This window comes from Sylvia atricapilla, chromosome 25 (genome assembly GCF_009819655.1).
Source record: "Sylvia atricapilla isolate bSylAtr1 chromosome 25, bSylAtr1.pri, whole genome shotgun sequence".
In the NCBI taxonomy this organism is placed as follows: Eukaryota; Metazoa; Chordata; class Aves; order Passeriformes; family Sylviidae; genus Sylvia; species Sylvia atricapilla.
This window is the reverse complement of record NC_089164.1, coordinates 5,727,787-5,738,379: the sequence shown is the minus strand read 5'-3', so window position 1 is coordinate 5,738,379 and position 10,593 is coordinate 5,727,787. Positions and strand designations below refer to the sequence as shown.

General features: G+C 61.1%; 1 protein-coding gene across 1 annotated transcript; it reads left to right on the top strand.

The window, feature by feature from the left end:
* The first annotated feature begins 1,991 nt into the window (after positions 1-1,991).
* RNPEP (arginyl aminopeptidase) lies at positions 1,992-10,225 on the top strand. The gene is made up of 11 exons (XM_066335531.1): positions 1,992-2,405; positions 2,888-3,028; positions 4,616-4,764; positions 5,301-5,417; positions 5,534-5,769; positions 6,517-6,630; positions 6,873-6,985; positions 7,294-7,402; positions 7,980-8,204; positions 8,796-8,938; positions 9,963-10,225. The coding sequence occupies exons 1-11, from the start codon at positions 1,992-1,994 to the stop codon at positions 10,125-10,127; spliced, it is 1,926 nt and encodes a 641-aa protein (XP_066191628.1). The 3' UTR covers positions 10,128-10,225.
* Positions 10,226-10,593: the final 368 nt, after the last annotated feature.

The following is a 10,593-nucleotide window of genomic DNA, read 5'->3' as shown; positions in this document are numbered from 1 at the left end:
GCGTCTTCCCGCAGCCCCTCTCTGCCGGGGACAAGAACTGGGGGTGTCCAAGGGGCACCCAAGGCACTGGGACACAGGAATTTGCCAGCCCGGTCACGCTGCAGCTCCCACTGCTGAAACAGGGTCTCTGCGGAGAGCTTGTGGGTCACAGGAGAGGGGACACGGGGGCTGCCCGGAGTGTCAGGCTGTGCCAGCCCCTACAGCCGCTGCCCGCGCTCCCCGGTCCCTGCCAGCGTGTCTCTCCTGCTGTTCCCCGCAGCACCACCCCAGCACCTCGGTCCTCAACAGGGTGTTCCCCATCATCTGCCGCCCCCACCGTATCTAGCCAGTCCCCGACGGGCTGTCCCTCCATCACCACTAGTTGTCCCCTCTGCCAACTCCGATCCCCACAGAATGACCCAACTGGTGTGTCCCCGAATGTCACTGCCAGTCCCTGTCGGGGTGTTCCATATCAGAGCCGGTCTCCGCGGGAGTGTCCCCGCCTTCCACGGCCACGCAGGATGTCCTCCATCGCCCCTGCTCCCACCGGCGTGTTTCACGAGTCTCCCCGCTCCCACGGGGAAGTGCCCCCCGGCCCCGATCCCGGCGCCCCGCTCACCGCTCGCTGCGGCCCGTCCCGCGCAGCGCCGCGGGCAGCGCCCGGAGCCGCCGGCGCTGCGGAGTGACAGCGCGGCCGGGGACCCGCGGGCCGGGCCGGGGCCGGGGGAGGAGTCGCGCAGGCCCGTGCCCGGCCCCTCCGCTCCGGCCGCCCGGGGTGTCCTCCGCGGCCCCGGCCCCGGCACGGACGGGGGGGTGGTGGCCGCCCCTGCCCCCTTGGTCCCTGGGGACGGCCCCCCCGGTCCCCGCTGCCCCCGGTGCCGCTCGGCTGCCGAGACGCGGCTCTTGGAACCAGCCACGGACCCTGAGCCGAGGAAACCCCACGGACGCATCCCCCCGCCCCGTCCCCCACGGAACATCCCCTCCTCGGATTTCTCATGGATCCCACAGGGCCGCCCTGAACCCGTGGATCCCCCAGGCATCCCTCTCGATATCCCTCCTCGACCCTCCCCGGATGTCCCCACGAGCCCCCCCATGGGTCATCCCTCGATGCCCTCCCCATGGATCCTGACATTGTCCCCCACAAGCACTTCTCCGGATACCACACGGACTCTTCCAACGAATTTCTCACGGATCCCGACCCCATCCACCCCCACCCCCCTCTTCCCCAGATCCACTGCCACGGATCTTTCCTTCTACCCCTCCCTGACTCCCCTGCTGGATCTTGCCCCACCTCACCCCCGCCTCTGGATCTACTCCCCATATAAACGGGGGATCTGGACGCCCTCTGGATCCCCCGTATATTTCCCCGTATCCCGCATGGATCCCGACCCCTGGACACACCCGCCCACACTTGATCTTCCCACCTGTCTGTATCTATCTCCTTCCTCGAGCTCCCCCTGGATCTTCCCAGGGACCCCTGTGCTGTGTCCCCCCTCTCATCCTCTCTCCGTGGAGTCCGACAGGAGCCCTGCCATGGATCCCATTTTGGATCCCTACAGACCCTCCTGTCCAGGGGTGCCCTGCCATGAACTCCCTTGATCCATGGATTCCCATCCTCTGGAGTCTGGCCCCTCCCTGCCCCGTGGATTCCCGCGGATCCTCTTAGATCCCTTAGATTTTCTTAGATCCCTTGCCCCAAAGGACTTTCTCCCATCCCTGTTTCCCCAAGATCGCTCTTGATTCTGCCCAACCCATGAATTCCCTGCTGAATTCTCTCCGGAACCGCCATAGATCCCGCTACATCCCCGGCCATGGATCCCACCACGTGTCCCCCGCATTGCCCCCTCGTGGATCCCCACCCCCGGGCCCACCCCGTGGATGCCCCTCCATTCCCCACGCGCGGATCCCCGGTGGCTCCCGCCCACAGATGCGTCTCCAGCCCCCGTCCACGGATTCCCCGCCCCTCCGTTCCCCGCCCCTGGGCGGGATCCGCTCCCGGGCCCGGCGCGGCGATGGCGGCCCCGGCGCAGGGCGCGGTGGCGGCGCGGAGCAGGGCCGCGGTGCGGGACCCGGCCTCGGCCAGCAGCGCGGGCCCGTGGGCGCTGCGGCACCTGCACCTGGAGCTGCGCGTGTCCTTCGCGGCCGCGGGCGCGGGGCGGCTCCACGGGCGGGCGCGGCTGGAGCTGCGCTGCGAGCGGGACGGCGCCGAGCTGCGGCTGGACGCGCACCCCGCGCTGTCCGTGAGCCGCGCCGCGCTCCTGCCGCCGCCGGGCGGGCCCGGGGACGCGGCCGGGCAGGCGCTGCCCGTGGAGAGCCGGCCCTTCGCCAGCTACGGCAGCGCCCTGCACATCGCCCTGCCCCAGGCCCCCCGTGCCGGGCAGCTGCTCACTCTCCTCATCGACTACGAGGCGGGCGAGGGGCCCGGGGTGAGCGGGGGGACACTGGGGGACACCGGGCCCGGGGTGAGCGAGGGGACACTGGGGGACACCGGGCCCGGGGTGAGCGAGGGGACACTGGGGGACACCGGGCCCGGGGTGAGCGAGGGGACACTAGGGGACACCGGGCCCGGGGTGAGCGGGGGGACACTGCGGGACACCGGGCCCGGGGTGAGCGGGGGGACACTGCGGGACGCCGCGGCCGGGACGAGCAGAGCGGGACGAGGAAGTACTGAGCCCGGCGGGTGACTGGGGGGATGGAAGGGACGCCGGGCCCGGTGGGACACCCGGGCCCACGAGGACCGGGAGGACACTGGGTGTACACTGGGGCTGCCGCACCCGAAGAGAGCTGGGGGTGGTCCAGGCCTGGGGTGGGCAGAACACCTCCGGGTGAGGAGCCCCTTCCCAGCTCCCAGTGCAGGGAGTATCTGTGGTTGAGCCGCCCCCTCACCCGGGTCTCGGTCCCTCCTCAGGTGTGCTGGCTGTCCCCTGAGCAGACGGCGGGGAAGCAGAAGCCCTACATGTACACACAGGGCCAGGCTGTCCTCAACAGGTCCTTCTTCCCCTGCTTCGACACCCCTTCAGCCAAGTTCACCTATTCGGCCACCGTGAAGGTAAGCGGAGCCCCAGGAGCTGCGCCGGCTGTTCGCTCGCACCCTCTGGAGCAAAACCCTCCATGAGTGCAAAGTTTGCTGGGGAAGAAAGTCCAAAGGAGGTCATGGAGATGCTCCAAAGGCTGGAGCTTGCTCTGGAGGCAGGCTGGGAGTGTTCACCTGGAGATGAGAAGGTGGCGAGGAGACTTTAGAGGCCCTTTCAGTGCCTAAAGGGGCTCCAAGAGAGCTGGAGAGGGACTTTGGACAAGGATCTTGAGTGCCAGGACAAGGGGGAATGGATTACCGCTGCCAGAGGGCAGGGTTAGATGGGATATTGGGAAGGAATTTTTTGCTGTGAGCTTGAGGAGGCCCTGGCACAGGTTGGCCAGAGCAGCTGTGGCTTCCCCAGCCCTGGAAGTGTCCAAGGCCATGTTGGACAGGGCTTGGAGCAACCTGAGATAGTGGAAGGTGTCCCTGCCTGTGGCAAGGGCGTGATAAGCTTTAACATCACTTCCAGCTAAAACTGTTTTGAGCTGTTGGGTTTCTTTCAGGGAATGTGCCAAAGCACTGGGGCATCACCACAGGGACACAGCTTTCAAACCCTCCTCCTCAGGCCCCAGCTGAGAAATCACTCATCTGTACTTGGGCTATTTTTCTCTTATATGCCCTTTTGGGTGAAGGCAAGCATCCCCAGGCTGCTCCTGCCTCTCCCTAGTTGCAGTGCTGGTGCCTGGGAGCAGGTGCATGTGCTGGCCTGGCCGTCCTGCCCAGAGCTGCTGGCATTTGTAGCAGGAGGAGCTGAGTTTGGGGGAAAACAGGTGGAGGAGGGTGCTGGTGCTGGGTCCTGGTGGCAGTTCTGGGGCTGCCAAACTTCTAGGAAGGAGCAGCTGCTGATCCCCAAAGATGCCACTAAATCCAGATTCCCTCCTTGTTTGCATGTGGGCACGTGGTGACACTGGCACTGGGCCACCACAGCGTGCTGGCCTACTTGTGGGCAAGGGGAACTGCTAATGGCATGACACCATGCCAGTGCCAATGGCCTGTGGTGGTATCAGCTGGTGATGTGCCAGGATTGGTTTCTTCTGCTCTCCTAGGGCAGAGCCCCTCTGGTGCCACAGGTAAGCATGGGATGGGGCTGTTGCTGAGCTCTGGTGTGATGCTCTGTACCAAGGAAACTGTATTCCCTGTGCACCATGGGGCTCACCCCCTGTTTGGGATAGGTGACACTAGATCAGTCTCCCTGGGCTCTGCCCAGGCTGCTGGATTTGCCATGGGTTCTGTGCTAGCTTGGGAACAGGAAAAATGAGTTGTGCAAGAACTGGGAGGGGAGCCAGCAGCTGAGGGATCTTCATCCTCTGCCCTTCCACGCCTACATTTCCTTATCTCCTGGTAGCTCCCAAGAGCACCTGGGGCAGCTCCAGGTATCCTAGTATTGCAGCTAGGACCCTGACTGGGAACTTGGAGTGTTCCTGCTCTGCTCCCCAAAGCCTGCAGTGCCCATAGCACCTTCAGGCTGGGACACATTTGCCATCAGACATTGTGGCATCCCAGCTGGCCTACCACTGTGAATGCTGTGGATCTAATGGATGGTTTCATCCACATATTCAGGTCCCTGAGGGCTTCACGGCTGTGATGAGTGCCACGAGCTGGGAGAAGCAGAAGGATAACACCTTTGTATTCAAGATGTCCCAGCCAATCCCCTCCTACCTGATTGCTCTGGTTGTTGGGGACATTGTGTCTGCTGATGTTGGCCCAAGGTAAGGGGCTCAGGAGGGCTCCAGAGCTGTGGGAGCTGCACATTGAAGCTCCTGTAGCAGCCACTTCCTGCTTCTCCATGGGGCTCTGGAGAGCAGAGACACTGGACATAAACAGGGCACAGTCAGTCCCTTGTCTGTGTCACCAGATTGTGAGCTCATGGGGTAAGAGTCCTTGAACTGGAGAGTGAGAAGGAGCCTTGATGCTGTGTCCCCTCACCTCCAGGAGGGTCCCTGGCTCTGCTCATGTAACCCTGCACGTGAATGAGGGCAGTGGGTCCCCGTGCATGGAGGATTCCACATTTCCTCACAGGCTGGTGCTTTCTTGAGTTCTTGGCTGCCACTGCAGCCATATAAACACCCTTTGACATTCAGACAAGGAAAGAAATCATACCAACTTGCACTATTGGCCTCTTTAGATGCCTTTGTCAGCAAGGTTTTATTTTGCTTTGAATTAAACCTGTGCAGTTTCTGTCTGATGAAGCAACAAGGTGAAAGTCCCCTAACGCTTAAACTTCCTCTTCTCTGCACTTGGCCAGGAGCCGCGTCTGGGCTGAGCCCTGCCTGATTGAGGCTGCCAAGAAGGAGTATGATGGAGTGATTGAGGAGTTCCTGGTAGTTGGAGAGAAACTCTTTGGACCTTATGTTTGGGGCAGGTATGGCTGGAAGGTTCCTGAAGTATCTGGTTCCCCAGGGACAGGGAGAGAGTTTCCTTCTGTCCCCAGCCCCATCTTCAGGAGGAGCGGGGTCTGAGCCCAGCCTTCCCTGGCAGGTATGACATCCTGTTCATGCCACCTTCCTTCCCCTTTGGTGGCATGGAGAACCCCTGCCTCACCTTCGTCACGCCATGCCTGCTGGCCGGGGACCGCTCCTTGGTGGACGTCATCATCCACGAGATCTCCCACAGCTGGTTTGGCAACTTGGTCACCAATGCCACGTGGGGCGAGTTCTGGCTGAATGAGGGCTTCACCATGTACGCCCAGAGGCGCATCTCCACCGAGGTCTATGGTGCGTGGCCATGCTGGCTCTGGGGTGCTGAGCCCGACGTGGGTCTGGGGTCTGTGTCCCACAGCTCAGCACGTCCCTCCAACTGCCAGTGAGGATGGAGCCTGTGCTGCATCTCAGAAGAGGTGAAGGGCAGCAGCTGCAAGTCCTGTGAGGTTCTGTAAATTGAAAAAGAGCAGGTTTAGATTAGATATTGTGAGTTTGGGGAAGCACTGGCACAGGTGGTCCAGAGAAGCTTTGGCTGCCCCATCCCTGGAAGTGTCCAAGTCCAGGTTGGATGGGGCTTGGAGCTGCTTGGTCTGGTGGAAGGTGCCTTCACAAGATGATCTTCAATGTCCCTTCCAGCCCAAACAGTCTGATTTCTGGTAGCCTTTGCTCTGAGATGGACAGTTCTCTGCAACCCCTGCCAGGAATGTGGGTACCGTGTCCTTGCCTCACCTTCCTCATCCTTCTGCAGCTTCCGTGTGGAGCTGATACCAGCTGTCCTGAGCTTCCCCCTGGGCAGAGTCCTGTCCAAGGCTTGTGTTCTCCCAGCACAATTTGCTCTATCCACACAAATTCAAGTGGCTTGAAAAATCTCTGTCTGCCTGGGGCTGGGTGGCCCGGTGCCTCCCTGCAGCTCTGCCATCACAGCTCCACGCCTGTCGGTTTCCTGCTCTCCCAGCTTATGCACTGATGCTGTTCCTCTCCCGTCGCAGTGCACAGGGGTCTGGCCGGGCTCCCCAAAGGCCTCTGCTTGTCTCTGCCCAGGTTTGCCCTACACCTGCCTGGAGGCTGCCACAGGAAGGGCCCTCCTGCGCCAGCACATGGACGCCACGGGGGAGGACCACCCACTCAACAAGCTGCGGGTGGTGATCGAGCCAGGTCTGTGTGGGGTGTCCCTAGGCTGCAGGGGAGTGGGACAGTGACAGATGTGCTGGGAGCAGCTGGGCTGTTCCATGGCTGGCAATAACACCAGCATGAGTGGTGGGACCCAGGAGAGATGATGGCTGCAGGATGGATGGGATAGGCTGCACCCAGCACAAATGGGGGAATCTTGGTGCACTTGAGGGCTGTGTTGTTTTGCAGGTGGGCAGAGGATTTCTGAGGGTTTTTCCTTTTTCTAGGTGTCAATCCAGATGACACGTACAATGAAACACCCTATGAGAAGGGGTACTGCTTCGTTAGCTACTTGGCCCATCTTGTGGGCAACCAGAGCAAGTTCGATGCCTTCCTCCAGGTGGGTGGGAGCTGCAAAGTCATCCAAAGTCATGCCATGACAGGAGGCCAGGGCACAGCAGGACCCTGGGAAGGATGAACTGAGAGGGTGGCTGGGGAGAGGAAGAAGAGGCGGGAAACGGGAATGTGCCTCGTGCTAGCAGCAGGTGCTGGGAATGTTGAGGAGTATCTCTGGGGATACAAAGGGCTGGGCAGCCTCTGTAGGGAAGAGGGGCTGGAATGGGTTCCCCCATGAGGTGGAGCACACAGAGGGCTGGGCAGCAATGCTGGGATCAGTGTGTCTGGCATCAGCCCCATCCATCCCCACAGGCCTATGTGAACCGGTTCAAGTTCCAGAGCATCACTGCAGATGACACCCTCGAGTTCTTCCTGGAGTACTTCCCAGAGCTGAAGGAGAAGGGCGTGGACTCCATCCCAGGTCAGCACAGCACCATCCTGGCCAGGGAACAGCCTGTGGGTGTCAGAGCTGCCCATGTCCCCCGGAGCCTTTGCACATTGGTTTGTGTGTTTTACTGGAGATGTTGCTGCCAACCCAGCTCTGTCAAAGGAGGCATGGACAGCACTGGCCTGCTGAGATCAGGCCCAGGCTTGGGCATGTGCAGGCTCAGCCTGATTTTTTTCCATTCAAACCCAGTCCGTGCTCTGCACTTGGATGCTGTTTCATGGGGTGTCCATGACTCAGCCTGGTGAGTCTGGTGAGCACAGGGATCAGGCCCAGCCTGCAGTCTGGGCTTGGCCCAGCCTTGCTGGAGATCCAGGCTTGGCAGGAGCTTTCCTTGCTGGAGCCAGCTCATCCTGCTGGTGGTGCCGGGGCTGACACCCACAAGACACCCTGAGCCCGTGTGTTTGATGGCCTCACCCCCATTAGTTTGTGGTCATCACCGTCCTCGGGCAGGTTTGGTAGCACTGGGAGAAGGCAGTGGGGGGTCTGGGCAGCAGCACCTGGTGTGGGGCTCAGAGATCTATTCCCAGCTCTCCCTCCTGCCTTGCTGCAGGGTTTGAATTTGACCGCTGGCTAAACACGCCGGGCTGGCCGCCCTACCTGCCTGACCTGTCACCGGGGCAGCAGCTGATGAAGCCGGCGGATGAGCTAGCAGAGCTCTGGGCAGCTGATGGCTTGAACATGGAGGCCATTGAAGCTGTGGACATCACAGGCTGGAGGACATACCAGCTGGTCTATTTCCTGGATCAGGTCCTGCAGAAATCCCCGCTGCCTGAAGGTGAGTGCCAGGGCACTGCCAGGGCTCTAGTGCCCAGAGGAGACACAGGGTGATGTGCCTAATCCAGCCAGTTGGCCAGGGATGTGAGTGCACATCATGGGGACATGGGTGTGTGGCCATCACCCCTCTGCAACTGCTCTGTGGGTCCTGGTTTCAGGGAAGCCTTGATTGGTGTGGGGGATGGAGAGCCACGGGAAGCATGTCCCTGGATTTATGAGGACATGTGCAATCCTGCTGTCCACAGGCTGGCTGTGCTGGGCTGTTGTGTCCCCATGTCACCACAATGCTCCTTGCCCTCTTTCCTGAGGAATCTCCCCCGACTTTGTGCTGGCACCCCAAGCACATGGCCCTGCAGGGCTGCCCAGCCTGGAAGGCCCAGCATGGGCACCGTCCTGCCCAGAGCCAGCCAGTGCCTAGGGTGCTCCAGTCTGGGGGTGAGGGGTGCTTGGGCAGGGGCAGGGTGACCCAGTGCTGTGAGGATCCTGGAGAATTTGCAGCACAGCAGGGCTGGACTCACTGGGTTCTCTGGGAGGAAGGGCTGGGAGCTGGGTCAGAGCCCTGTGGGGGATGGTGATTGCTCCCCTCTCACAGGCAATGTGAAAAGGCTGAGCAAGATGTACCCCAAGATCTCCAAGGCCCAGAATGCTGAGCTGCGACTGCGCTGGTGCCAGATTGTCCTCAAGAACAACCTGGAGGCTGAGTTCAGCAAAGTCAAGGACTTCCTGCACAGCCAGGTTTGTCCCAGGCCAGTGGTGGTAGTGCCCAGCAGCATGCCAGTGGGGAAAGAAGGGCAGGGGGCACATGGCCTTCAGTGCCAGGGAGACAGCGGTTGGCTCTTGCTTTTGATAGTCCCACAGGATGGTTTGGGTTGGAAGGGACATTAAAACTTCATCTTATTCCACCCCATGCCATGGGCAAGGACACCTTCCACTAGATCAGGTTGCTCCAAGTCCCATCAACCTGGCCTTGGACACTTCCAGGGATGTGCCAGGGTCTCACCAATCTCACAGGGACAAATTTCTTTTCAGTATCCCATCTTACCCTGCCCTCTGGCAGTGGGAAGCCATTCCCCATTGTCCTGTCACTCCAAAGTCCCTCTCCAGCTCTCTTGGCACTGGAAGGGGCTCTAAGGTCTCCCTGGAGCTGTCTCTTCTCCAGGCTGAACACTCCCATCTCTCTCAGTGTGGCCCCAGAGCAGAGGGGCTCCAGCCCTCAGAGCAGCTCCATGGAGTCCTCTGGACCTGCTCTGTCCATTTGTGTCTTGTGCTAGAGACTCCAGAGCTGGATGCAGTGCTCCAGTGTTGGGGTCTTACGAGAGGGCAGAATTTCCCCCTTACCTGCTGCCCACGCTGCTGGGGATGAGCCTAGGACACAGTTCATTTTCCGGGCTGGGAGAGCACATGGCTGGGTCACACCCAATTTGTCATCCCAGTTCCTCTCTGAAGGGCTGCTCTCCATCCCTCCATCTGTCCTGTCCTGACCCAGGTGCAGAACCCTTGTGCCTTTGGCCTTGTTGCACTTTGTGAACTTCTCTGGGTCTGCTCCTTCTCCAAAGTCCAGGTGTTCTCCCCTGCCCAGGTGCTGCGGTGCCAAGGGCTGCCCACGGCAATATTCCCCACCTCTCCCTCTGCCATGTGCTCTGTGCCTCGCTAAGAGCAGCACAAGGCTGGAGGCATGGTGCTGGGGACAGGGGCCATGGGAGCGTCCCCCCTGGGGCCGAGGTGGAGTCTGGACTGTAACTGCCCCGTGTCTCTGCAGGGCAAGCAGAAGTACACGCTGCCCCTGTACCGCGCCATGTGGGGCGGCTCCGAGACCACCCGGGCCCTGGCCATGGAGACCTTCTCTGCTACGGCCCCCCAGCTCCACGTCAACGTCCAGAACTACGTCAAGAAGATCCTGGGCTTGGGGGGAGCTGAGGCCTGAGGCAGCCTGGGCTCTGCTCCCTCCACTGGTGTTCATGCTGACAGGACCTCAGTGCCTCCCTCTCACTGCACATTTCCTTATTAAAATGTGTAATTTTTTTCTGTGTGTTCTCCCTGTTCCCCCTGAGCCGCAGGCCACCTCAGTGACTCCCTGCTGCACTGCCAGCCCTGCATCTGGGCACTTAGGGTGCTGCTGGCTTCTCCTGGTGCTGGCACGGGAGGGATGGCCTTGGCCTTAGTGCCTGCAGGACTGGAGCATCTCCTGGCCCTGATCCACACTGCTCCTTGCTGGGTTCCTGCCCAGCTGCTACAGGTCATGTGTGACAGTAGGGACATGAGGAGCTGGTGCAGTGTGGCAAAGCTGGGACCTCCTGTCTCCAGTGCCCTGAGCTGCTGCTCCAGAGGAGCTGGGGATTGCTTCTCCACCTTGCTTTTTGCCACTGAGGCTCACATGGGTTAAAGGGATG

Excerpts from the sequence above, each read along its gene's own strand:
- RNPEP (XM_066335531.1), top strand. The coding sequence starts at position 1,992 with ATGGCGGCCCCGGCGCAGGGCGCGGTGGCGGCGCGGAGCAGGGCCGCG. Across the intron at positions 4,765-5,300 it reads TCTGCTGATGTTGGCCCAAG|GAGCCGCGTCTGGGCTGAGC; the intron begins GTAAGGGGCTCA and ends GCACTTGGCCAG. Across the intron at positions 6,631-6,872 it reads GCGGGTGGTGATCGAGCCAG|GTGTCAATCCAGATGACACG; the intron begins GTCTGTGTGGGG and ends TCCTTTTTCTAG.